General features: G+C 39.3%; 1 protein-coding gene across 3 annotated transcripts; it reads left to right on the forward strand.

The window, feature by feature from the left end:
* The first annotated feature begins 585 nt into the window (after window positions 1–585).
* On the forward strand, window positions 586–27,437 carry MARCHF7 (membrane associated ring-CH-type finger 7). 3 transcript variants are annotated; one of them, XM_076343273.1, is made up of 12 exons: window positions 586–704; window positions 6,239–6,395; window positions 10,726–10,884; window positions 11,999–12,170; window positions 13,804–13,971; window positions 18,171–19,287; window positions 19,551–19,720; window positions 20,927–21,036; window positions 21,126–21,230; window positions 22,473–22,586; window positions 24,439–24,487; window positions 26,319–27,437. In XM_076343273.1, the coding sequence occupies exons 2-12, from the start codon at window positions 6,249–6,251 to the stop codon at window positions 26,342–26,344; spliced, it is 2,337 nt and encodes a 778-aa protein (XP_076199388.1). In that variant the 5' UTR covers window positions 586–704; window positions 6,239–6,248; the 3' UTR covers window positions 26,345–27,437. The 3 variants fall into 3 exon arrangements, with proteins under 3 accessions (XP_076199388.1, XP_076199387.1, XP_076199389.1); XM_076343272.1 differs by lacking the exon at window positions 24,439–24,487; XM_076343274.1 differs by lacking the exon at window positions 21,126–21,230.

Here is a 27,437-nt window from a genome sequence, read left to right on the forward strand (position 1 = left end):
TCCAATATCCCAGGAGGCCTTCTCCAGTTTCCCCATCCCACCATGTCCTTCAGGGAACTGAAATCAAATCCAGGCCACATGTGGCTGTTCATGAGATACAGTTTATTTATTTATAAAACAATATTGAAACTAGGAAGAGTGGGTAGCATAGGAAGAAAACTCAAAACCTCTGCTTGCAGTCTTAAGGCTGAATGTTGAACTTGAATGCTAATTCAAACTGTGGCTTTGGGGATGTTTCTCCACAAAAAGAAAAGAAATTCTGTCTTTAATATGAAGATTTTTCAGATTGCGTTCATTTTGCGGAGTGCCATAATTTTCATCTCGAACAGCTGAGGTGAGCAGTGCTACACGCGACCTTGGGCCTCCCCGTGGCACCACTCGCGGCGTGCAAACACAGCCCAGCGACAACCGCTGCCCAGCTCCCGTCACCCCGCCCGGCCAGCCAGGCCAGGCGAGGCTACCCGCCCAGCGGCCACCCACCCCTCACCCGCCACCAGGCTGCTCCCGCCGCAGTTCTCGCGAGTGCTGGGCATGGGCGGGGCGGGGGTGGTGATTGACAGTCGTGCAGTCTCCGAGCTGTCGCCATTGTGTTGCAGGGAGAGGCGGCTGACTTGGCGTGGCAGCCTGCGGGCCCGGGCCGACTTGGCCCCTCCGGTGGATCCTCAGCTCCTGAATGTCTGCGTTGTGAGGGTTGTACTGTGAGAGTGAGTACAGACGGCTTGCGGTGTCGAGGAGGGGAAGATGTCCCTGTACGGCACAGCTCGCGCCTGTGTGCGGGGCCGGGGCTGGCGGCTCCCCGCCAGGGCTGGGGGAAACCATTTTGTCGAGGGGCTGACGCCTGGCTCCTCCGCCTTTCTCTCTGCAAAGCACTTCTGACGGCCGCACGCCTCCGCGCCTTCTCTGGCAGCGGAGCTGTGTGACACCCTCTGTGCCCCCGTTCCTTTCCTCCCTCTGAGGAGCATCTGCCCTGCGGGGTCGGGGCAGAGCGGTCGGCGCTGCCCTTCAGCCTGGCGCGGTCCCCGGCTTGGCGTTGGCCTGGAGCGCGGGCGCAGCACGGGTGCGGCCGTGAGCTGTTGGCCGGGGCCTAAGCCTTGCTGGCTGGGCCTCTCCCTTCAGGCCTGGGGAGGAGAGTATGGTGCCCTCTTCAGCAGCTCTGCGGAGCGCCTGCTGGCTGCAGTCTGGGGGAACAGCCCAGCGTCATGGCACCGGCTGCTCCACCGTAGGCAGACGATCGGTGTTTGTAAATATTTTTCTTGCTTATGGAACTCCTGAGAGGCTGCTGAGTGTTTTGTCAGTCTTCCTTGATTGAAGGTTGAGAAAATACCCCGAACAAAATTGCGCAGGCTGAGAGAATTGTCCCTGAACTCCATCTTGTTTGTCATAAAAACATGATTGTAAGTAAACACTGAGGAAGACACGTGATAACAAGTTGCTAGGGAGAAAGTCTTATAAACAGTTGTATATCAAACCATATCAAAACCTGTAGACATAAAAGCTCAAGTCTCAGGTAGAAGTGTCACCGCATGGTTCCAAGGTAGAAAACTTGAATTTAGGAGCTGGGAGTAAAGCATGTGCTTCTCTCTGATTGAGGGTACAAGAATGTTTTAAGCTGTTAGTAGAAAGCATGGAAGCCGGTAAAGGCTTCCCTTACTGGTAGACGTGACTACTTCAAATTGCCCCTCCTGTCTCAGCAGAGGGAGTCAGGGCAGAAGAGAGAAGGAGTGAGAGGTTTTTATTTGAGATATTTGCTGTTTGTGTTATTTTTACCTTTTGAGGTTACACTGCTTTCCCGGAAAGACCTCTTGGATCTTTTATCTCTTGTTATCTCTGTCCGTGGCTGTTAGGTCTAGTTGATCTTTTATAATTTAGTTGGAGGGATGACAGCTCGAGAAGGGCAGGACATTTGAGCTGTGTACTCAAAATAGGCTGTTCAACTCCACCTCCTGTTACGTGTTGGTCATCTGTTTCCCAGGTACAACTTTAAAGTTTGATTTCAGAATTTGGTTTCTTACCAAGTCTTGAGAGGCGTCACATGTATCCCTTATTCCAGGAGACACAAGAGTTGTTTCCAGATTTTTCCATGAGGTTTTGATTGCTAAGTTGTGTAACATGGCGTGAGCTGATGAAATATGTTGCTTTGATGAGAAGAGTCTTTCTCGCCCTGCTGTTCCCTTTGTCATTTCTCTGTTGTTGGATACCAGCATGAGTAGTGTCAAAATGATGGAGAAGCCAGCATGAGTAGCGTCAAAATGATGGTGAAGCCAGAAGTGTGTTATGCCAGGATAGTGTGTTGAGGTTGCTCAATGAAGGACACAGCAGGTGTCATATTTGAGTAAGGTGTTCCTTTCCTCTGTGGCAACAACAATCTTCTAAATCACTTCAGACTGCAACACAACTTAGATTTTTTTTTTTTTTTTTTTAATTTGTTCCTCAGAGAAGTCATTTAAGTATTTTTTGGCCTCACTACATTCTGTGTAAATTGAGGTGACTACTTTGTCATTATAGAACTCATTACAGCATGTTAATTACCACTTGGGATTTGTTGAATTCCTGTGAGGTTTTAATTTAAGTGTCTTTGTGCTCATTCAAAACAACCCTTAGGACGCTGATACTGTAAAAGGGAACCATTCTCATTCTGAAATATCCTATAAAACCATGATATTCCCCTTGCAGACAAGTAGTATTGTGGCTTTAATAATATGATTTTTTTTTTTTATTGTGAGACCACTGTCTCGCGCTGTCTTGTGTTGTGTCATAGCCTAGCATGTTCACTTTGACCGCCTCATTGTGTTACCATGATCAGCATAAGCCTTATATGTGTATTGTGTGTATTCAAGCCAACTGTGAAGACAGTTTCCTCTCAAGCTTCCAAGGTACAGTGTTTAAAATGGTTTTCAAAGAACTCTGGACAAAAAAAAAAAAAACAACCCAAAACCAAACAAACCCAAAAAACTCAGACAACTTACTACTAGTGTTGATTACCAAAGTTGAGATGCCTAGTACCTAGTTTTATCTAATATATTCAAGTCATGGCTCCATTGACTTCAGTTGCAGGTATATGCTTTCGTGATTTCTGCTGGTTGGATTCCAAGTAAATTTTATCATGGATGCCCAGAAATTGAAGAGCTCCTGTGTAGTGGTTTTAAAAAAATGATTAATCTGAATGACATGCTTCGTGTCACTGAATCTTTGTTGAAAGGCAAAGATAAAATCCAGTTTCCTCGAGTAGAGGTTCTTTGCCTAGACCATAAGGCCTTTTTTTCCACTACCTTTCCACTACCTTTCTACCTCTGCATCAAACAAGGCAGGGTTCCTCTTGTCAAATGGCTGTTCTCACAAAACTCTGATTCATCTTCATAGCAGATCCTTCTCGTTTGCTGGCTGAGGCCAGGACTGCAGAAAAAATGTACGGTTGTATTAAAGGAGTTAATGATAATGTGTATGCATAAACTGACATTAAATTTTGCATTTTCTAATGTGCTGCCTTTATCTTGTTTTAACACATTTTTTGTATGTAGTTTCTGCAACATTTCTTTACTTAGAGAAATAAAATATTATATGATAGTATCACCCTGACATATTCAGGTTGAAATCACAACCTGTGCTAATTTACAAGATTAAGCAGATTGATAACATTGTCCTCTTGGGGTTACCACTGGAGGAGAAAATTAGTCTTGTGCCTTTTTATGTATGTTTGTAGAAGCAATTTGCTAATCTTGGGCTCTATTTCAGCTTCTAGAGATAGTTGTGACCCTGGACACCCCTGGTGTCCACAGTCTTCCACCCTGTCCTTTTCTATCTGAATGCTCTTCTTTTGTCTATTCTGTGGATGGTGCATAAGCAATTTTTTTAGTATTAGATGATCTCTAATTTAGTCTTGAAGTTATTATAACTTCTTAACACTTCCGTCTCTTCCCCCTGTTCATCTGGACATTAATTTCTACCCATAGGAGCTTCCATCCCTTCTTCTAGAACCTTTACGTATTCTACATATGTCCGTGTCTGACTTCTATCTATGTTATTTAATTCATCTGGTTCCACACCTGTCTGAAGCAAAGTGATCCAGAAGCAGAATGATCTGTAACGAAAGTGGTAAAGCTGGCGCTCTTTGTCAAGTACTTAATAGTCCAGAATTGGATCCATTATTCTGTGTGTTTGTCCCTTATATTTTGTATCAGGGTAAAACGTCCTGTCCAGCATACACCCTACTCTATATTAGTGTCATTAATTTAGCTTCACAGTTTGCAATTTGAATAGTTACTTTTTCACACTCAGTGCAGCTTCGGACAAGTACTAAACTTGCAGTGCACATTATGGCAGATTACTCTAAAGCTTAAATTAACTATCACTACTGTGTCTTATCTAATGTTACAAATATGAAGAAATATGATTGTTACATTTTATTGCACAAATGATCCACTTGAAGTGGTGTACCTTAGATTATTAGATTTGTCCTTACTGAATTTCTTTTAAACTTCCACGATTGACAGTGTTCTGTACTTTGGAACACTGCTTAGAGCATTCTTATCGATACAGCTGTATTTACAACTTCTGAGACTTGCATACAATTGCTTTATATTTACTTAGGGGTTTAAATGTGAGCTGGGAAATTTAACGAATTCATGATTTTAGGTTCCTAATGCAAAGTTAGGCAAGTGAGAATTTCAGATTACTGAACTGATCTTGTTTAACTGGTAATGTCTCTGGCAAAAGCAAATGGGTTGCTAACGTCTGAAGCATGGTCTAAAGCTGGCGTGCTTCTCCATAATACAACCCAGTAGCTTTTTTGTACGTGAATGTAAACATTCACTTAAACTTGATATGCTTTATGTTACAATTTTTTTTTTGCAAATTAAGTTTTGCAAGATTAAGCATTTAGGCTACTTTGTACGTTGTGACCTGTGTTGTAAAGCTAGCAACTGAATGTGCACCAGAACAGTGGTTAAAAAACCTTCCATTAAGGAAATTAACCTCAGCTGTTCAACTCTGGTCAATGGAGTTCTGTACAAACTAGCTTTTACAAGGTAGAATATGTAATGCAGCATGACTTTCAGCTCGGATAAAAAGTCCTGAGTATGTGAACTCAATTTGAAACTGCAGCCAGACATGAGGTACGTCAGGATTGATGCAGCAGCTTTTCACAGGCTGTGTTACTGATGAGCATGGCTGATGTGTGGGAAAAAAAAAAGTGCTTTACTGATAATTTTTTTTTCTGATATAGCTTATTCCCATTCTCAGAAGGCTAGGCCAAAATTAAAAGTGGTTAAACGAAACCGATGGTACCGCTTCTGCAAATCACCTTGTACCAATGGAGTTCTTGGTCATCTGTTTTAGAGTTGTTAGTTATCATGCTACTCTTCCTGCACCACACCACTGAGGATACTGCAGTTCTCTTAATTTTTTTATTTAAGAGCTACCTTTTTGTGGTCTGAGTCTGTACCATCCTGAGGAGGAACAATCTGGGAATGTTGGCAAACCAGTTAGCTAGCTATCTGGAGTTTTTGAGCAGCGTTAAGTCAAGATACCCTTTCAAGGACGGGAATGACTACAGGATCACTTCTCATGCAGAAAAGGCACCAGCATTTCTTTTGAAATGCCTAGAAATACCAAAAGAGCAAATAAACACTCAGCGACTCAAAGGTAAATTTATATATACCGGTGACACAGCATGTACTCTTTTGTATGCATTAATTTTCATGGGAGTTGTCTTTGGAGAAGTTAAATATTTCTTTGAGGCAGGTAGACTGCAAATGTACTTTTTCTCACAGGAGGGTGAAGTTTCATAGTTTTGACCCTGAAGAATAAGTCTGAGTGTAATTTCTGCAAGTGTTGAGATGCAGTTCATTAGCAAAAAAGTAATACATGAATTCAGGAAATCTGAGGACTCTTTCCCTGACTCCTGGCTCGTTTTGTGTTAATACTAGTGCTGCAGAGTTCTTAAGGGAGTCCCACTTGTAATATAATAGCAAGAATATATTGTAATATAATAATAAAAGTAGCCAAAGGGGCTATGTTCCTAGTTTTCTAACGCGGAATGGGAGGAGATGTAAAGAGGAGGTTACAAAAACTAGGGTAAGAACTCATTTCCCCATCTTACTGATGCACAGTCAGACCAAAGCTCTGTGTAAGTATTTGTATGTGTGAGTCATATTTATGATACAGTCAGAATGACTTGTGCGTGTTTTGTGTATAGGTCCCTGCTTCTAAAAGAAAAAATAATCAGTGTGTCCTTATACAGGATACAAAGAATGGAGTCAAAACCCTCAAGAATTCCTCGAAGGATATCTGTTCAGGCCTCCAGCTCTTCGCTAGGATCTAGAACATTGACTGGAAACAGTTTAGCTGGTGCATATAGTGCAAGAGAGTCTTCACGGAGATTAGAATCTGGATACCAGGTAATGTGTTTTGTCTCTTTCTGTAAAGTATAAACTAATTTAATGTCTGTTTTTCCCCAAGAAAAACCCTAAAATCTGGACCAAAAAAAAGGGGGAAATATAAGGAAAAGTCCCACCCAGGGCCTTGCATTTGTGGAGAAAAAAAACAAAACAAAAAAAAACCCCAAACAAACAAACCAAGATAATTCTAAAATGCAAGGATTTAATAACCAGGCCAGTGACAGTATTCTGCAGTGTGAACTGGTAGTTCTAGGTTTGCCATCTTTACCTGCTTTTGTTTGTAGCTGCACCTTTAAAAGTCAGCTGTTGGATGAGTGAAGGGCATTCTGATACTATGGATCTGTTTTGGCACTGGGCAATGCAGCCTTAAACCTGGGTAAATGGGCTTTTCTGTTGAGGGGAGGTGAGGATTTTGTTTGAATTTTGATGTGTATAGGTCATTACGCTTCATGTGTGGATGATGCAAAAAGTACAGGAATATGTTGTGGTTCTGAGAGTTGACAGTAGGCTGTACTGCTCTGCAGCACTCTGCATTTTGTGAAAGTAAGAAGAGGACCTCTAGGCTTGCATCATATTGTCATGTCAGTATGTTAGTACAGCTAGGCTTTGTGTGCAATAGACAGGACTGGGGTAAAGGCGTTTGCTGTCTCACATGCAACATTTTACACTAACCAAATTGCTTTTGTGGGGGAGGGGAGCCATGCTCAAGAAGTCACACTCAGCAGGTACTTGCACTTTGAAAGAGTATTATGGGAAGTAGAGATTGAACTACTTCAGAAATTATTTTGGGCACTTGGAAACAACAGATGGCTGCTTGGCTCAATTCTCTTATTATTTTGTTTCTGCTATTGTCAGCAGTTCTAACCTCAATTTTGGGCCCAGAAATGTAAGCCCAGCTTGGTCTTTGAAATTGCGGAAACTTAACTCTGTGATTAAATGTTCATATTTTTTGATAAAATGCTTATGAGTTTGTCCCTGCTGACAAGCTATCTGGGACATTGTATTATATAATGCCTTTTCCAGAAACAGTTTTACAAGTAATAGAGCATTAATTATTTTTAGCACAATTACACGTATATGTGTTATGTTTTGCCATATCTAGCATGCGTGTGTTCATTAGTATATAGGCTATAGGGAGTGTCTAAGGGAAGTCCAGTCATTTTGCTTTTTGAATTCCTACACATTTTTCACTGTCTGTCTGCTCAGCAAAACCAAATCAGATAGTCTTACTCTTTTGTAGGGATTTATGGACCCATACAGTCTACATATCACACTGAAAGCTGTTGATCAGAAGATGAGTCTTGAGCTGAACTGGTGCTGTGAAGTTAGATGTGTTACCGCTGTTATGAAATTATAACACAAGAGAGTTATGTACTTTACATTATTTCATTTATTACATGAACTGCAGCGTATTCACTGCACTGCATATTATCTTTTGACTATTTCCTGTTGAGCAAAGTGCTTCTAATCTGAGGAATGATCTTTATAACACTTTCTAGTTAAAACAGAGGGGAAAATAATTGTATAGAAGATTATGTTGTATCCTTTCTTTCCACTCCAATTCATAGAAGGTAGTCTGAGAGTTTGTTACACAAGACCAGTGCTTAGTGATAAAAGCATAGGGAAGCTCCCTCTCTTAACTAACCTTTGGTACTTACAGAGCTGGTGGGTGCAAATTCCTTTATTGCTTGCAGGTTAAGATTACAAGTGGCTGGGGCAAGAAGAAACAAATAGTCTAAATAAGATTAAGCCCAGTCAGATAGGAATGGAATGGGCAGGCCTTTTCTCATTGTTAATCCATTCAGAAGCCTACCTGAAAATATTAAGAGCTGCTTCAGTTCCAAATCATTTAAAACATTTGTTATTTAGAAGAAAAAAAAAATGACTATCAGTAGTGCTTTGGGTATATAGAGGAAAGAGAACTTGGAGACTTGGCTTTTTACTATAAAGTCATTTCTGCAGCTAGAGACCATACTTGATTATAGCTTAACTCAAAAACTTATGGAGACAGAGCAGTCAAATTTTGAGTATTTGGTTTTGACTAGGGCTGAAAAAAGAAAAGAGAGAGGTTTCTATTAGGTGGATTTGTTCTCCTTCCCCTTCCCTTTTCTTTTTCATGTAGGTATGAATTCTTGTTTGTCGTACACTTTTGAGATCAGTCTGAGTGGTAGCCTCTGCTCGTCTGAGGAGGCATAACAAGCAGGTTAATTGTAAACTAATCTGATGTATGTGACATAGCATTGTTTCTAGGTGACTTACAATACAAAAATCAAATTAGTGTAATGGTATGAGAAAAAAAAAAATCCCGTGCTTTATGATATAACATTGTTAACCATTTCGTGAGAGATGAAGTGGAAGTTCGTGGTTTGTTTGGTTTTTTTAATGGAGTGATAGGGTCAAGTGTAATGTATAAAATTGTTTTGAATGTTTTCCCAATCACATTTTTCTGCTACTGAACATAGGCACCAAAAATAGAATACCTTGTGTAATGCTTTAATTGTTAAGTTCTGACAAGGGATGTTAAATAATCTTAAGCTGAACTAAAGGAAGAAAGCAAACTGAGTTGTTGTTTTTTTTCTTTTCGGATATAGCAATAAGGTTAAGCTTTCCTGACATCATGCCTGATCGTCTACTTTCTCTTAAAGCCACTTTTTTGATACCTAGTATGGTGCTTTTTTTTCTTTCTGTTATCCATAGATGGCAGATTATTCATATATGAAATAATTTAGAAAACTGATGAATCCTACTGAGACTTTGAAATATGAGAAAACTTACTGGCTGATACTTTATTTTCAGGTTTAATTTTGCTTGTGAGAATGATGAGCATGAATATTTCTTCAGCTTTTTAAATGCTAGTACTACAACTTTCAAGAAATAGTGACAGAAAATACTGTAGTTGTAGTATTAATAGTTCATAGAAAGAGGATGGACATATAATCACTTACAAACTCTGCTTAGCTGTAATAAAATGGTTGGATTTCTTTTATTTCTATTAATTTTACTAATTTCAGCAATTCTGTGGAGCAAATTAAATTGCAATGTCTTTCCTTAATTATCATCTATTCATTGAAATTCAGTGAACTAGTAGTGTAGAACCTCATCCCTTAGGTTCTCTTAAAGATAGATTTATCTGTTAAAACAATTCCCAGTTTCATTATTAGAAACTTGCCTGTGTAGCCAAGGTAAAGACTAGAGCTCCTCAATCTTGGAAGAGAAAACACAAAAAGAACAGTTACAGTCGTTGCCGGGCAGACATCAGACTTCAAATAATTTGAGCACTTTGTTCTGAGGTAATGCAGCAAACAATGTTTATTTGCAGGACTCTTTTGCCAAACAGTCTTAGTTTGTTATGCATATCAAACTGTGGATTCAATCTTTGTACTGTGTCTGAAATGGGCTACTAAAATTATTTACCTTATTTCTTAAGCCCAAAGTGGTTTTGTACCCAGTGCTGTTTACTGTTTTATGGTGGTCTTCAACGTTAGTGATTTATAAGAAACTTAGAGACACAAAAGATTAAATTTTGTAGTGAAAAATGGAAATGTATTTTTGCTGCTTGCATGAAATGTAATTGGAATTAACAATGACTAATTTTCAAGCCTTCCCTACCAATAGCACAATGATGGATTATTAGAATAGACTGCAGAGAAATAAAAAATTAAGCAGTGGTAAAAGTGTTTAAGACTCAGAGAAGATAATGTGTAATTTGCAGTAGCATGGTATCTTTTTTTTTAAGGAATAACAACTTGATGACATAGTTTACATTTGTTGTCCCATCTGTTTTACTAGGACGGATCATGCTCCTTATGTAAAAATAATTATCTGTTAGGCCCAAAACACGATTTTTCTTCTTTTCTCCCCCTCTCTGTACCCACTCTTTCCTGTATTAAAACTGATGACCAGGACAAGACAGATGGCTTGCTGTAGTGGCCAAAAAGCCACTTTTGCTGTGGCACTTATGCTGTCATGGAGGCTCTTTTTCTACACGTGTGGGTTTTTTTTACTTAACACTTGAAAGTGAGGTACTTAATTCTGCCCTGTTGCTGGAGTATCTAAGTTGCGGTAATGCCTCAAAAGCCTTACACTTCAACTTTTATTGTTCACAGTCAAATGAGAGGACAAATAAAGGAGCTGATAACTGCTAGAAAGTAATTAAAAAAACTCTTCCCTTTTGCCAGTGGTTCTCTCTTAAGCCTGTTTAATTTATTCTTGGGTATCCCTTGAGGTTTCTCATGAAAGGTTTCCAGATTTGATAGTACCTCCACTTCCCTGTATTTTCAATATTCAGATCAGATATTGAGTTCATTTTGAGTTACATGTTGTTCTTCAGGAATCCAGTGTATTGAATAGTTCCAGTAGAGACTGGGGAATTGGAGAAAGAGACACCCATGAAACTCCTTGGAAGCTTACAACGTCCTCTCCAACTCGCTACTCAGGGACACTTGATCATCCACATTCTGGAAGATTTTTGGGAAGCAGAAGCAGATTGGTGAGAATTGTTAACGTGTAATACTTTAAAAAAAAAAAATCAAAATCAGGGTTTTACCTTAGCCTTCCCAATCTGAAAAGCTGCTAGCAGGGGCTCACTGTAATGTTTTTAGATAAGTAGATCTTATTAAGTCAAGATGGAGGGAAAGCAAGAAGATAGCAGTGTTAAGAAATTATTCAGAGGATGAAAATAATAATGTGTATTAGTTTTACTAATAGTTAAGAAATAAATTTGAAGTGAGAGTGGCTCTGCAAGTATCCATTTAAAAAGAAAAAAGGAGGGGGTGACTAGAGTCTCATACATGTTATAGTCCTACGGATGGCAAAATTAATGTTTTTTTTATACTCAGCTTGTTCCATCAGGTATTTCTAGGGGGTGTGGTTTTTGTATGGTACCAGCTTTGTGAGTTAACACAAAGTTCATGGTTTTGGAGACCTTTAGAAAACTTAGTTGTGGAGGAGCAGTTCATAGTGTGACTGTGACTGTGCTTACTTATATGCTGCTTACAGCATACTGTGAAAGAAAATGGAGGCTGAACTGTCACCTGACTGAGATCCAAGGCTCAGGCCTTAACAGCTTTTCTTAACTGGGTTCCAGAATGTGCGTTCATAACTCCAAAAATAAAGTAGTTTGCTGCTTTGACGTGCTTATGCACTCTAGAGTGATAATAAAACACTTTCAATTGCAGTAGAAATATTAAGACGGGAAAAGCAGAAAGCTGATCAGTTTTGGCCATTTCTGGATAGCAAAATTATGTTTCCGTGGAGATCTGTAAAGCTATATTTGATCATGTTTATAGCATCTTAGAAGTCAGGAATATCTTTTTCCCCTGTAAGCCACATCTATCTATAAAGGAAAAATAATGCTGTTATTGTTATTATAATGTTCTGATTGTAACAGAAACCAGCTTTTGTTGGTAGGACTGTCTTGAGTAAACCTGGGAATACTGATCAAAAGCACAAGCATAAATCCTACATTATTTTTAAATAAAAAGGCTTTGCATCTTAAAGTTATTCTTTACTATTTTTGTGAGTCTTACATTATGTACACTTTTGTTCAGTGTAAGTACATCTGAAATACTGTGTCTGTAATTTTTTTTTTAATGTTATTTCAGTCTACATCTTCTTCCTCTCATTTTACATCTGGGTGTTATGGTGAGTCTGAGAGAACTCAGGGAGCATATTCAAGACTGCATAGCCAGCAGCGAGATAGTGATTCAAAGAGACCTAAGCTATCTTGTACATCTACCTCTTCTGTGAGAAGTAATGGCTTGACTGCCTTTTCAGGTGAGAGGTTGATTACTAGAGCTGAGTTACATGAAAATTGTCTGAGTAGTAAGATCAGGTTTTACCAAGTTTTAAAAGAATTGCTTTGAAATATTATGCTTTTATTATTTTTAAATATTAAAAACCTGTGCCTAACAGAAGAGTATGTTCACACTGATAGCAGTATCCAAAGAACTGAGAATGCTGTTAACGTGGTCTTTTGAAAAGCCAATTGTACTCATGTTACTTCAAAATTATTACCTGTACCTATTCTATTTGCAGTAAATCTGAACTTCATGGCTCAAATACGTCTTAATTGGTTAAGATTTCAAGGAAAGAATGAGTGCAGCTGCTGTTATTTCATGAGTCAAATTGTGTTGGTAAACCTACGTGTGTCAAGGACAGCAGAAAGGAAATCTTTACCTTACTTAGCTCTATGTTCCAAGAAGCACAGTGTCATGGCTGCTTAGGGTGCTGTTGTTAGGGGTCAGGGAAGAAAGAGTTCTTTTTTTTGCAGGGCCTAAACTCATTCTGTAGGCCAGGCAAAAATAAACATTCTACACTAGGAGCTCTTTCAGGAAAAACTGAGATTTTCATTAAAGCTGTAAATAAGTATGTTACCTGGATAGATGTAAGTTAAGCAATATGCTAACGAAAGTCTAAAGGTCAGGAAATAACAGTCAAAAACTTATATTGAAAATACTTCTAGAACGTTTTGAAACAGACCATTAGATCCATTCAGATTACCCTTGTGAGTATGGATCAATGTTCTTTTTATATCCCCGTATGGAACTACACAGCCATCCAAACAAAAGTTAATAAATTCTTGCTCAAAACCCATTATTGTTGATGCTTTCTTACTCTTGTTAATAAAATGACCGCCGTTAACATTACGGTGTAGGACTGTCTGTCTTCCCATTTCTAGATTGTTTGGTCATCACACTGCTGACCAATGAATGCTTAAATTTGGATTTATAAGTTAGCAGTAAAACAAAATCAAGGTGGATTTTTCAGAGTAATTGAAGAACACTTTTTTGGAACAAGAGTTTTGTTCACAGCTGAAGTATGTACAGTTCCCTATTTAGTTGTTGGTGCTTTTAGCAAAAAACAAGATCCCTTTTTAAACTGAAGTGTTTTACTCTGCAATATGAGCAAGAACAGTATTAGTCATTGTTCTTAAAGTTTGTGTAAGCTGCACTTAAGCTTCAGCTGTCTTTCTGGAAAATGAATTTTAGGAGCATTTAAGAAGCATCATTAGAACGGCAGCATTTACTAAGTCTCAAGCTGCTGTTTTGCCATATTGTGAAGCCTATTTAATAACTAGCTACCATTAGAAAGCAAGTTGCTATTTCTCGTCCTCCTCCTGTCCTGTATGAGTGTTAATGGGTCTGACTCTTCACAAAAGTATTACTACTTTTTTCTGGTTTAGCTTTCAGAACTAACTCACTGCAAGATTAAGTAAGTGCAGGCATCAGCAGAGTGCTGCTTACTCTTGCCTTTATGTTGGCAAGCTGTGGCAGCTGGCCACTTGATCAGCTTAGTGGTATTGTTAAACTCGCCCTTAATATGGTATAATCAGAATGCATAAGTACCAGCTTTAATGGATTTTTAAATTATTACAAAAACAGGAGATTTATTTACTTTTTCTCTCTAGATTCCTCTTGGAGGTACAGTAGGATTCCTAGATCTTCGTCAGTGATGCTTGGCTCCCTTGGAACTGAGCTGGTGAGAGAGCGAAGAGAGTTAGAAAGAAGAACAGATCTGTCTGTTAATAACCTGGTGGATCACAGCTACAGAAACAGTGACTTTTCATCTTCAACATGTATGTATTGTACAACTGAAAGCTTGTAAACCCGTAGGTTGCATGCCTGTTAGTTTCTTCACGTGTTCTTTTAATGTTTTCTTCAAAACACAAAGCCAAAAGATCTATTTAATTTTAAGGTAGTCTTTTAAATAAAGTTGGTTGGCCACCTTCCATGTGTTGGCTAAACCATCAAAGAATATACAAATGGTCTAGCTTGTAGATGCATTCAGTCATTAGAAAATGGTATCAGTGTTTGCCACTGTAACTGTGTGAATCATAGAACAGTTTGGGTTGGAAGGGACCTCTAAAGGTCATCTAGACCACCCCCCTGCAGTGGGCAGGGACATCTTCAACTAGATCAGGTTGCTCAGAGCCCCGTCCAACCTGACCTGGAATGTTTCCAGGGGTGGGGCATCCACCACCTCTCTGGGCAACCTGTGCCAGTGCTTCACCACCCTCAGCATAAAAAATGTCTTCCTTATATCTAGTCTATATCTACCCGCCTTTAGTTTAAAGCCATTCCCCCTTGTCCTGTCGCAACAGGCCCTGCTAAAAAGTCTGTCCCCATCTTTTTTATAAGCCCCCTTGAAGTACTGATAGGCTGCAAGAAGGTCTCCCCGAAGCCTTCTCTTCTCTAGGCTGAACCACCCCAACTCTCTCAGCCTTTCTTCATAGGAGAGGTGTTCCATCCCCCTGATCATTTCTGTGACCCTCCTCTGGACGTGCTCCAACAGGTCTGTGTCTTTCTTATGCTGAGGGCTCCAGAGCTGGATGCAGTAATTCCAGCTGGGGTCTCACCAGAGCAGAGTAGAGGGGCAGAATCCCCTCCCTCGACCTGCTGGCCACGCTGCTTTTGATGCAGAGCAGGATACGATTGGCCTTCTGGGCTGCGAGCACGCATTGCTGGCTCATGTCCAGCTTTTCATCCACCAGTACCCCCAAGTCCTTCTTGGCAGGGCTGCTCTCAATCCCTTCATCCCCTAGCCTGTATTGGTACTGGGGGTTGCCCCGACCCAGGTGCAGGACCTTGCACTTGGCCTTGTTAAACCTCATGAGGTTCACACGGGCCCACTTCTCGAGCTTGTCCAGGTCCCTCTGGGTGGCGTCCCGCCCCCCTGGCGTGTCGACCGCACCACTTAGCTTGGTGTCATCTGCAAACTTGCTGAGGGTGCACTCGATCCCACTGTCTATGTCACTGATGAAGATATTAAACAGTACCGGTCCCAATACGGACCCCTGCGGGACGCCACTCGTCACCAACCTCCATCTGGCCATTGAGCCGTTGACCACCACCCTCTGGATGCGACCATCCAACCAGCTCCTCACCCACCGGACAGTCCACCCATCAAGTCCATACCTCTCCAGTTTAGAGAGAAGGATGTTGTGGGGGACCGTGTCAAAGGCCTTACAGAGGTCCAGATAGATGACATCTGTAGCCCTTCCCGTGTCCACTGAGGTAGTCGCTCCATCATAGAAGGCCACTAGGTCAGGCAGGCAGGACTTGCCCTTGGTGAAGCCATGCTGGCTGTCTCGAATCACCTCCCTGTCCTCCATGTGCCTTAGCAGAGCTTTCAGGATATGTGTGAATAGTCAGTAAGCCTCTTCTGTTCTTGTTCATCTTAAGATCTCTTTGTATTTAGGTATGGGAGAAGAAATAATGTTAATTTGACTCAGGAATGGGTTTTCATTAAGGTGCCCATATCGTATTATCTCTTTCCATTTGGGTTCTTGAGTGGTTATTAGGGAAAACTGCTAGACCACTGAAAATAAAAATGAATAAACACACACTTTACACGAGGTGAGAGGTTTGTTCCATGGTAAGTGCTAGGACTAGTATGGACTTCTGCACTGTCATCTTCACTTTCTATTCAGAGTGTTGTGGCCTTTTAGAGCTGTCTCGGGGGAAGCTCATCATCAGTCTTGATCTGCCACCTTTTGCAGATGCATTAGTGGTACTTTATAATGCAGAAGTTTAAAAAAAATTACCATTTTTACAAGTATAGAAGGTAAGCAGAAAAGATAAAAACTAGTTCCAGATTTCATCCTGCAGTCTTGCGTTACCAGAAGAGTATGTTTTAATGTCATCATACTCTACAGTTCTTTAATAAGTGGACAGTTGGAGTTTACCTGGTAGAGCCTAATGGGAGAAATGGATGGGTAGACAGCCTTGCTTTGTTCTGTCCATGCTGCATTTCTAGCAGTAGTGCCACTGTTAAGTGCTGTGAAAATAACTCCCAACTGCGTTCCCTGCTGTGTAATCAAAACCATATGCCAGATGTTTGGCATCTGTGCAGATGTTTCTTTAGTTAGAATCTGCCAGATGCATAAACCTGAGCTTCAACAATAAATGGTGATTGCAATGCAGAACCTGTTAAAAGAAACAAAACAAAACTAGAAAAACACCAAAACTACAAACACGAAAGGTTTCAATTCCAGAATACATAGAGAAAGCTTCTACCTTAATCCACCTATGCTTGTTAAGTAGTTAAAATATTGGAAGAAGTTTCCCTTCTTAGGTTAGCGGGCTTCAGCTGCTTCCTCCTTCCCCCCACTTCCCCCAAATCTAGCCGTTTGAGGAAGGAGACTAGCTGATGTTAGCCTCCTTGGCTGCTTCATGTAATGTTAACTACAGTTCAGCTACAGTAGAATTCTTCTCAGTGTGTTGAGGTACTTACACAGTATATACAGAAAACATCCTTATAAGAATCATAGAATGGTTTGGGTTGGAAGGGACCTCTAAAGGTCATCTAGTCCAACCCCCCTGCAGTGAGCAGGGATATCTTCAACTAGATCAGGTTGCTCAGAGCCCCATCCAACCTGACCTTGAATGTTTCCAGGGGTGGGGCATCGGCAACCTGTTCCAGTGCTTCAGCACCCTCATAGTAAAAAAAAATTCTTCCTTTTATCTAGTCTGAATCTACCCTCTTGTAGTTTGAAACCATTACCCCTTGTCTTATTGCTACAGGCCCTGTTAAAAAGTCTGTCCCCATCTTTTTTATAAGCCCCCCTTATATATTGAAAGGCTGCAATAAGGTCTCCTTGGAGCGTTCTCTTCCTTCTCCAGGCTAAACAACCCCAACTCTCTCAGCCTTTCCTCATAGAAGAGGGGTTCCATCCCTCTGATCATTTTCATGGCCCTCCTCTGGACCTGCTCTAACAGGTCCATGTCTTTCTTGTACTGAGGACTCCAGAGCTGGATGCAGTGCTCCAGGTGGGGTCTCACCAGAGCGGAGTGGAGGAGCAGAATCACCTCCCTCGACCTGTAGGCCACTGGGAAGCATTGGGTGATCAAATGTACACTTAAAAAGCAGGGCAGGACACAACAATGTGGTGTTAGTTATCTAATGGACTATAGGTAATCAGGGTAATTGGGAGAGCAGATGAGATTACTAATCCAGAACGGTTAAGTCTGACCGTGCTTAAGCAAGTTGCATAGCTGAACATGTGAGCTAACTTAGTTGTTGCATTTCTTTGATAAAAGGAATAGCTAGATAACCCTTTTGGGCTGGAGCAGTGGAATTACAGTATTTCTAGGGTATTCTTTTTATTTTTGATTTCTTGGTTTAAAACATTAGTATAGTAAGATACACATCTAATTTAGATACTATTCAATTTCTGTTATCCAAAGTCAATAATTTTATGCTACCTTTAAGTAGTGTTTGTAACCGCAGCTCTTGATGTTCTTATAATGAGAACAATAAGGGTAGCTTGTTATAATAGATGGGGAATATACTTGGCTTTATCCATGCGTTTGTTTTGGGTGCTCTGGTGTCTGCTACAGTACTGAAATTTTGATTAACCCATCTTTCTCAGTCTACAGGCAGAATGGACCTTTAAGTTAGAAATAGTATTGTATACAGTTTGCTGTTTTTAATTCAGATGCTGTTCTTATGTAACTCCTGATAGATGGTCAGAATTTTCATATTCACATATAAGAAAGTGAGTCATACCTTAATAATCTGAAGATTTTGGGGGTGATAGATTCCAAATGGATTTACCAGACTGAAACCAGTCTAGGTTTCAGTTTAACTTTAGAATTCTGGTAAGTAAATGTAAACTTAATATGGCTCTGGAATCTACCTGCCAAATTTGAAACAATTTTGTGTAAGGATCACGAAATCCTGAACTTCTGCGTTTACATTTTAGAGTTATCCGTCTGGAGTGTAACAATTAAAGCACATCTTGTCATAGTATTTTCTTCTGCTTTTCTGCAACAGATCTTCAAGACAGGCCTGCCTCTTCATATGCAGAGGGAGCAAGACCAAAAGAGAACTCGTTAAGCACTTTGAGGCTGAATGCATCCATGAACCGCCAGTTGCCTTCTGATCATCAGCCATCTTTTTTCAACAGAGACTCTAACATGAGCTCTTCAAGATCCAGCTATTCTTCAAGACAAAGGAGAAATGAATTGGAATCTCCCCAGAGGAGCATGCAGCCAGCATTTTCTCTTACTGCCATTAGAGATGAAACTCCTTCCTCAAGTGGTTCTGAAAGGGTTTTATCTTCTCAGAGGTCATTGAACGAGCCTGCGGCTGACAGCGAAGGGAGGCGCACAACCAGACAGCTGCTGTCTCGTTTAGCATCTAGTATGTCATCTACATTTTTCTCTCGAAGGTCTAGCCAAGACTCATTGCATACAAGATCATTAGGCTCTGAAGAGTCAACGGTGGTCCCAAGAGTTCAAGCTTCTACTCTGTCGATTAGTAATGGAGCTGCAACTCCAGAAGTTCCAGGACTTCAGACGTCTGAAGCTTCTCAGGGATTTAGTTTTCTTAGACGAAGATGGGGTTTATCAGGAGTTTCACAAAATCATAACTCTGATTCAGATGGGGAAAGTTACAGGCCAGACTCTGAAAGCAGGAGCACAGGATCCTGGTTATCATCATCTTTGAGGAACAGATGTACACCTCTCTTTTCCAGAAGAAGAAGAGAAGGAAGAGATGAATCTGCAAGGATCTCTACCTCTGATACAACTGCTAGATCACAACATGTCTTCAGAAGAAGAGAGTCAGGTGAGGAGACCTCTCTTGAAGCATCAGATAGCCCTCCTCGGGCTTCTGTTAGCAGACCACCAACACCTGCAGTATCTGGTATTCCTACAGCTACTGCCTCCCCACCAGATTCAGCCCACAGTAGGAGAAGTTCTGGAATTCTGCCTGGTTCTCTCTTTCGCTTTGCAGTGCCTCCAACATTAGGAAGCAGTCTGTCTGACAATCTTATGATAACTGTAGATATTATTCCCTCTGGCTGGAATCAGTCTGATGGACAAGAAAGTGGCAAGTCTAAAATAGCACCTTCAAGAGATCCAGAAAGACTCCAGAAAATTAAAGAGAGGTAAATTAGTACGGTTTTTTGAGATAATAAAATGTACCTGACTTAACATGAGAGGGTTTTCTGTAACCATGATGTTAAAAGGCGACTTTTCTTCAAAGAAGGCAGCAACTCGGTCCTCTGTCACCTGTGTTCTCACTTTTGTCTTTAGAGAAACTTGTTTTAATCCTCGTAGGTTTGAGAACAGTTTGATGAATGGAATTGTCATTATAAAAAGTCTTACGTGAAATGTGTCACAGCCTTTGTTGATATTCCTTCCTATTCAGCCTGCTTTTAGAAGATTCTGAAGATGAAGAGGGTGACTTATGCAGGATCTGTCAGATGTCCTCTGCAAGTTCTGACAACCTTTTAATAGAGCCATGCAAATGCACTGGAAGTCTGCAGTATGTTCACCAGGAGTGCATGAAAAAATGGCTGCAGTCCAAGATTAATTCAGGTAAAGCAGACTAGACCAAGGTAGACTTCCAGTTATGTTGGGAGGCTTACCAGGAGGGTTACTCTTACTAATATTAAGGTACTTATTTGAAAAATGAGCAGTTGGGAACAAACAGTAGTGTGGCACTTCCAGGCTTATTGTGTGTCTGTGCAGCTTCTCATGTGAGTAGTTCCAAGAACTGTATTTGTCATTCAGAGAATTAAATTTTTGGGATTGTCTACTAAGATATTAGACAAAATATAATGTTGCAGAAGTGTAGCTTTAGAGCTACTCTACTACTTTGGGTGAGTTTGTTCCCCACCCTTCGTCATGCATGTGGTTCTAGTTTTTAAGACTTACAGCCAGGCTATAAGGAATTTGAAAATCTAAAAATGTTTCTCTGTTGTAACTATACTTTTTTTTTTTTTGAAGATACTAACTCCTGTTCAAGGCAGTTAAAACTGCTTGTTCAAAAAATTACTTCGAAGTGCATATAGAATTTTTTTTAAGAAACAGTTCAGAAATTGCACACTGTACAAATGTTTTTGTCATAAGTTGATTGAGCAGTTTATAACTAAGTTACCTGTGGTATTTTTAAGATTTAAAAATAGGTGGCTTGGTAGAAGACATGAAGATCATGGAATACTTTTTACCAAAGGAAGGTGCTAGCATGTTTAGTTTTTTTACTCGGTATCAGGTGACCCATGTCAGAGCAGGGATGTATTAAAAGCCTTAGCGTGTAGGAGAAATTAATTTGAAGTATTTAACTATATAAGACATAAATCCACCATAAACTTGCTTTGTTCATCTTGTTACTTATGGAGCAGCTTGTTTTAAACCTGGTACTTTTAAGACAAAATGTTACTCTGGCAATAACTTTAAGCTATTCCAGTATATTTATTATAACTTTTGTGTATATTTGGATTACACTGTAGAATTCAAACAGCCCAAGCAGCGATTTTATGCCAGACTTTCTGTAAGAGGCATATGGTGTCCAGAATGGACGTGAGGCAAGATACGTGGAGCTGGGTAAACATTCTATAGCATTTAAGTTCTGACAGTAGCAGCTGGTCACTACATTAATCTTAGAGGCTTTCTTTTCTTCTAACCTTGCTCTGCAAAATAAAGCCAAGAATTAGTTACAGTTTGTAATGCTTGTATAATTGTGTCCTATGTTATAGATTGTTGCAACTTGACACTGACTTTCCTCCTGCCCCTCCCCACCAGGTTCTTCTTTGGAAGCAGTAACAACTTGTGAACTGTGCAAGGAGAAGTTGCATCTGAATCTGGAAGACTTTGACATTCATGAACTCTATAGGGCACATGCAAATGAACAAGTTAGTATATTTTGCCTAATTTGGTAAGTGTTGGTTTAGTGCTGGGAGGGTGCTCTTCTTTAGAGAAGGAAAATGCATCTCCTTTTCAGAAGGACTGTTACGGACGTAAAGTAATGTCAACATGGAACAGATTTTCTCCTCAATATTCAGACAAATTCTGTCTTCCTGCTGTGCTGCTTATAGCTGAGCTTTCAGTAAGTGTAATATATCTCTTATCCTTTTCTTAGTTGCAGATCTGTCATCTAGCTTTGCAGTCCAGTGTCTCTGCCACATAGGTGCAGTGGGAATACTAGTATGATTAGATTGAATTTCACATTGTCATGAATTGTCTTTGCTTTTAGCTGTTCTTTAACACACTTAAGCTGTTTTAAATATACCATTAAAAACTTCTTTTATTTCATTAGAGTGGTAGAAGCGAACCTCTTTTCTAACAGCTTCCTGCTGCTCCTTCAAGTCCTTTCCTAAATTAAAAATAATTAAAGGCCCATTAGTTTTACTCTCGTTATATAAAATACATTATCTTAGAACTACTGTAGTAGTGTAGTACACTACACTGTGTAGTAGTGTACACTACTTGTGTAGTATTTAAAAATGAATAAATAACAAAAAGCTGGCATTATTTTGATGAACTTTATTCAGGGGGTTTTCCTTATTCTCTGGGTTGTATTCTGTGAATATAGAAAGACTAATGAAATTTGCCTACCTCAGAAGTTGAAAGAAAATACAAAGTGACACCAGTTTTGGGGCCAAACACCAATCTCTAATTTTCTTATTAGTTAGAATAAGCTCTTACCCTAGTATTCTAGTTCCTGTCACTTGGGCCAGACTGAAAAGTCTTTCTCGAGAGTGCCATCATCTTATGTTTTAGCACTACTGATTGTTAGTTACTGTCACTGTACTTTGATAGAAATAAGAGCTTTGAAACTTTTTCCTGAAGAATTTACTCTAAATGATCAGTTCAGTAGTAGCATTTTGAAAGTTTTTCTTCATCTTAGCAGGGAAAATAATTTCTCAGAATACTTACAATATTATAAAGTTCTTAGAATATTTCCCTTTATTTCGGCTTTCTGTAAAGCGTTGGGACCACTGAAAAGAAACCAGCCAAGTTTGTTGTTTTTATTTTCCCCAGTGGTATAATACTCTGATTCTCAGATTCCTTCCTGTAAACTAATCATGCTGACTGAGATTTTATTTGTAGAACTCTATTTATCTTCAAGGATAATATGTTAGATCTGGGGTGGGTGGCAAGAACCAGAAGTATAAATAGCTTTTCAGTAATTAAAATTTTTTAGTATTACGTTTCCCTAATTCTCTTGGAACAATTAGAGATCAAATACATACTGTTTCCAGTGAAATTTAATTCTTGTTGTATTTCTTGAATCATATATGCAGACATATCACTGACATTCTGAATGTTTCTTTTGATCTCCTTTAAGGCAGACTATGAATTTATCAGCTCTGGTCTCTACCTTGTAGTGTTGTTACACTTATGCGAGCAGCGCTTTTCTGATATGCTAGGAACTGCAAGTGAGGCCAGCACACGTGTCAGAGTAAGTATGCAGTGATTTTGTGGCAGGAATTGCTCGTACAGAGAAATTGGAACTAGATTGCTACCTTGAGCGATAGATAGGTAGCTAGGAGCTAGATACCCAAGAAGCATGCTTATTTAACGAATTTAGGTTTAAAAATGGTCTGGGTTTGTCAATGCGGTAATGGAAACTGAAGGTACTACTTTATTGCAGTTACTGTGTTGCAAAATCATTTTTGTCAAGGTTGTTGGTAATTCATTGCTTTGCATGTATGTTGTCATGATTATTGTGAATTTATGCAAAACTGGAAGGTTAACCTCCCTCTGTACAAAACATGCAGTTGAGAATGTTGGACTGTCTTACTTGATCAATTTTTCTCATTATGCCAGTCTACATTGCAAAGGTCTAGACCTTGCAGTGCTTGCCTACTGGATTGCACCTAAATATGTACTTGAATATTACATTCTGAAACTGGCTAGCTATAGTATGATTTTCTGGCATTAGTCAAAGCTCTTTATAGTTGTATTTGACTGGATTCTTGTCACTTAAATGGCTTGGCTTAGAAATGCAGTAAGTACACATTTTACCGGTAAGAGATCATCTTACAAAGTTATTTCTGCATAGTGACTCATTCAGAAATCCTGTATTCTGCATGTTTATTTGATACTAGCTAATGAATCAGTGCTCTTCATCAGCTGAGCTCCTGAAAAGCTGATTATTATTGTTTGTTTGGGTTTTTTAATTATACAAAGAATTGTCAATATTAAGTTTGTCCAACGCTTATTGGAATGGTTGCTAGGAGGTACTAGGCCCTTGGGGTAGAGGCAGGTCTGTGCTCTAATCTCTTAATGTATTAGAACAGTGGTCCTCTTTTCTGTACGCATCTAATGTAGAGCTTGTGTTCCATGATCCACAAATGAAATGTCCAGTTTTCTCTGCTACAAGTGTAGAGACGTAAAAGACACATAATCTAATAGCAGCCAGTACAGGTTATTAGCTTGAGTGCATTGCAGAAATAAGATGTTTTTACTGGTTTTTCATCAGAGGCAGCATTACACAGTTGTGTGACGCTGCATTTTAAACCAGTGAGAGCACCGATGTGTGTTTGGTACCGAGCATACAACTGAGCTATGGAAACTGTAGCATTATATTCTTGTTTCATTTTATTTGCTGTCTCTCAACATCTGGACTGTCACTGAAACAGTGATGTAGACTGTCACTGACAAAAAAAACACTTGGCTGAGACTTTCAAAGTTGCCTAGGAAACTTGTATTCCTAGGGATTTTGGCTTTGCGTTTTGATACCACGTTCTTCTAATGTTAAACTGCCACCATTGCCTAATAGTAATCCTGATCTTAAACTTTTTATTTACAGGTAAAATCTTAAGTGTATTTATGCATTTTTTTATTAACTTCGTTCAGTCAGAGGGTTCTGTTTTGCCATATTATTGGTGAAGTAAATGAAATGGATCCAACTAATGCAGTCCTTACAGATTATGTTTTTCTGCATTACAATTTCTAGGAATGGTTTTCATAAAACTGGCACTTGTTTGTGTGCTACTTTCGAAATTGATGTGTTTTACAGACTGTAGAACATGAAGATGATGCCACTAACTGCTACCAGAAACATTTGACGTAGAGTGGAAGCTGAAATAACTGTGCAATAGCAATTTGAAGTCTAATGTGTGGGGATTTATATTAAATTTTGCATTGGTTTTTGTAAGTTGGGCAAATGGGTTAGGGTAACTGACATCTGGGATGAAGCTTTGGGATGTAAAAAGTGAAGAAAGTGAAGAAAACTTTGCTAACTTGTTGCAAATTTCTGCAGATAACTTTGCAACTTTTAAACTACTTTCTCTCTGCCTTGTTTCTAGTTTATTAACCTTGCAAGAACTCTTCAGGCACATATGGAAGATATTGAAAGTAGGTGCTTCCCCTCTTCCCCTCCCCTCCCACTAGATCAAGTCAAAGTTAAATTGAGTACAATCCTCCTTGCCAAGATTCATAATACCAAACTTAATTATGGAAAATTTTACTTTACCCAGCAGTGCTTTTTCCATTATCAGTAGAATTATTCTGAGGGGGAACTGTTTTTAATTCTCCATGATTAATTTCCCAACAGCATAGAGTTGTTTAGACCACAGAAGTGTTTTCTGCAAGTGATAACAAGATTCCTCCCTAGTTACAGTTTGGTTATTGTAATTCTAGTAGTACGTAGTTATGGAATTGGTGATGACCTTCAGGTTGTAGCCTTTTACATGGGTCCTAGTAGAAAATAAACATTAAAGTTTAATTTCACTGTACTGAAATTACCATACTTCTCTTGCCATTCTTCTCCCCTTTCTTTTTTTGGCCTCTTCTCCCCTTTCTTTTTTTCTATCAGCACATACTTTTCGGTTGTGTGTATTCCTTGATCAGACCTATCTACTTCAGGAATGAATTTTAACAGTTGCCAATTTTGGCAAAGGACTAGCCTACTTTTCACCTAATGGCTTCTTCAGTGTGCTTAAATTCAAAACTATATGCTGACTTCTGGTAAATGTATCCTGAATCTAAGTATTATTTCTGGGCATGATGAATAGGCAGTAGAAGGATAGTTGATCTACCTTTTTTTTTTCCCTAATGCATATGTGAATATCAACATTCGAAGTCTGTATATGAATTTTCAGTGCACGGGATGTATTTGGAGTACAATAAGGAATGTTGTGTGTGTGTAAGTTTTTTAGTTCAAGGAGCAGGTGATTATTTCTGCAATTAGAGCAGAAAAGGTGGGCTCGAGTTCAGAATTTATTCCTAAGTTATGTGCATCCTTATTAGAGTAAAAATTAATGAGTGCCATTTTACACAGTAATCTATATTTAATTCAGGCTTTATCTAACTTGCTGGTGAGGAATACTGAGTTTTAGATTTATTATAGATGCTACTTTAGTTACATTTCTCTTCTAAGAACTGGGGAAGTGAGGAGACAGACCTTGCTTCTTTCTGTGTTCAGAGATGGAACAAGTTACGGGAGTGTAAATGCTTGCTTGACTGCAAATTTTGCTTATGAGGACAGATTAAAATCCTGTTACGGACAAGCTAACTCTTTACAAACCTATTGTAGATGCGTGTACTGACTTTTTTTATTATAGTTGACAAGTGTGTATTTGTCTTCTAATTCACCTTGCAACAATAAAATCCTATGCATATGTGGGCTTTATGTTCATTTTGCATATGCTGAAAGAATGGGGGTGGAGAGAGGAGGCTGCTTCCAAGTAGGCCTGACTTCATTGCATTAAACAACATATATATAAAAAAATTTTAAGAGTCTTTCTGTTTGTTTAGACCGGCGAACCTTTCTAGATATTTTAGTATCCAAATTGTTAACTTTGTGAGTCATTTCTTTCCCTTGTGTTGGGTGCTGCTGTCATGGATTGAATATATTCTCCTCTGACTACTGTTGGAATTAGCCACTGTAAACACTACATAAAAGTTGAATCTCTGGCGTAATTAAGTTTTCTTCCTTTTATTTTGAGGAAGAACAGCAGGAGGACGCTGCACTTTGTGATGTCGAGTTTTGATTTGAAAATGCTGTATTTTTCAGACATGAGATGCATTTAAAAATTAAGCTGTGTAATTACACAAGGTTTGGGCGGGTATTACAAGCTGCTATTTAATATTATAAAATTACCTTTGTTTCCACTACTTATCTTAGAGTGTTCTAATGTCAGAGACCTTTGTCAAGGCTTCTGATTATACTCTGTTGTTCCAACAGCTTCTGAGGATGATTCTGAAGACTGATGCTGGTAGAAACTTCATACTGCAAGAGACAAATGGAATTGCTGCAGAAATGCTGAACTGGCAAGAATAACATCAATGTGCATTTGGTTTTTTTCCTCTCCTTAGTAAAAAGCGCATTGAATATTACTGTAGTTTTTGAAGCATTGTTGAATTCGCAATCAACTGCTGCACAGTGGAACTCGGTGGACTTGAAAACTGCTCAGCATGTGCGAGGATTAGATACATATACAGCAACTTCCTTTTTTAAATGATGAGGATGATGTGCTTTGTTTTGGAAGACATCAGATTTTGAATATTTAAGGAAGCTCTATCTCCCTTTATGTTTCCTTCTTACTGTAGTCATATTTCTGGTTTTGTCTATCAAGTTTTGCTCCTCTACTGGCACTAAGTGGTTATAGTGGGTTTCAGGGTGAGGGTGGGCGGGGAGGGTGGGGATGTCCATGTACTTAAATAGGTTTTGTTTGGGTTTTTTTAAATGCCTCTGTTGCTGCATCTTATAATAACTGATTGCTTCCAGTGTTAATGAATGAACAGGAGGATGAGCAAGATACTGTAGAGGTTGTTTGGGTTTTGATTTATTTGAAGATTATTATTTAACTCAAAAAGCAATAAGAACTTGCAGTGGTCTTCTAATACTTAGTGATGGGGTTTTTTATGTACCGGTTTGGAAATTGGAGATTATATTTGATATTATGTGGCTGTTCCATTATGGAATATTGCAGGTGTAAAGTCTTGCATTTCAGCATTCCTAGCAGATACGCAACTTGATAAAGACCTAAGGTTGTTAAGTTTAATCAGACTTTTTTAGATCCCACCTTCACTGTTCAAAGCACTGGTTATCAATGTGTTTTCTAGTGTTGTCACTTCTTTATAAATAAAGATGATAGAGGTATGCATCTCTGCTGGTATTGTCCATTTTATTTAAACATGGATATCTACCAGAACTTACACTTGAAAACTTAGAAAGCTATAGTCTGTGGTATATCTTTACTAATGTTTGTAAATTCTTATGCAGCTATTTAAGATTGTTTCTGACCATTTTGGATTGAAATGCTTTATATGAATGGTGGTACAATAAATTGTCATACATGTA

Source organism: Aptenodytes patagonicus, chromosome 6, assembly GCF_965638725.1.
Source record: "Aptenodytes patagonicus chromosome 6, bAptPat1.pri.cur, whole genome shotgun sequence".
NCBI lineage: Eukaryota > Metazoa > Chordata > Aves > Sphenisciformes > Spheniscidae > Aptenodytes > Aptenodytes patagonicus.

Excerpts from the sequence above, each read along its gene's own strand:
- MARCHF7 (XM_076343272.1), top strand. The coding sequence starts at position 6,249 with ATGGAGTCAAAACCCTCAAGAATTCCTCGAAGGATATCTGTTCAGGCC. Across the intron at positions 19,721-20,926 it reads GCAGTCCAAGATTAATTCAG|GTTCTTCTTTGGAAGCAGTA; the intron begins GTAAAGCAGACT and ends CCTCCCCACCAG. Across the intron at positions 21,037-21,125 it reads GGGCACATGCAAATGAACAA|AAGGACTGTTACGGACGTAA; the intron begins GTTAGTATATTT and ends TCTCCTTTTCAG.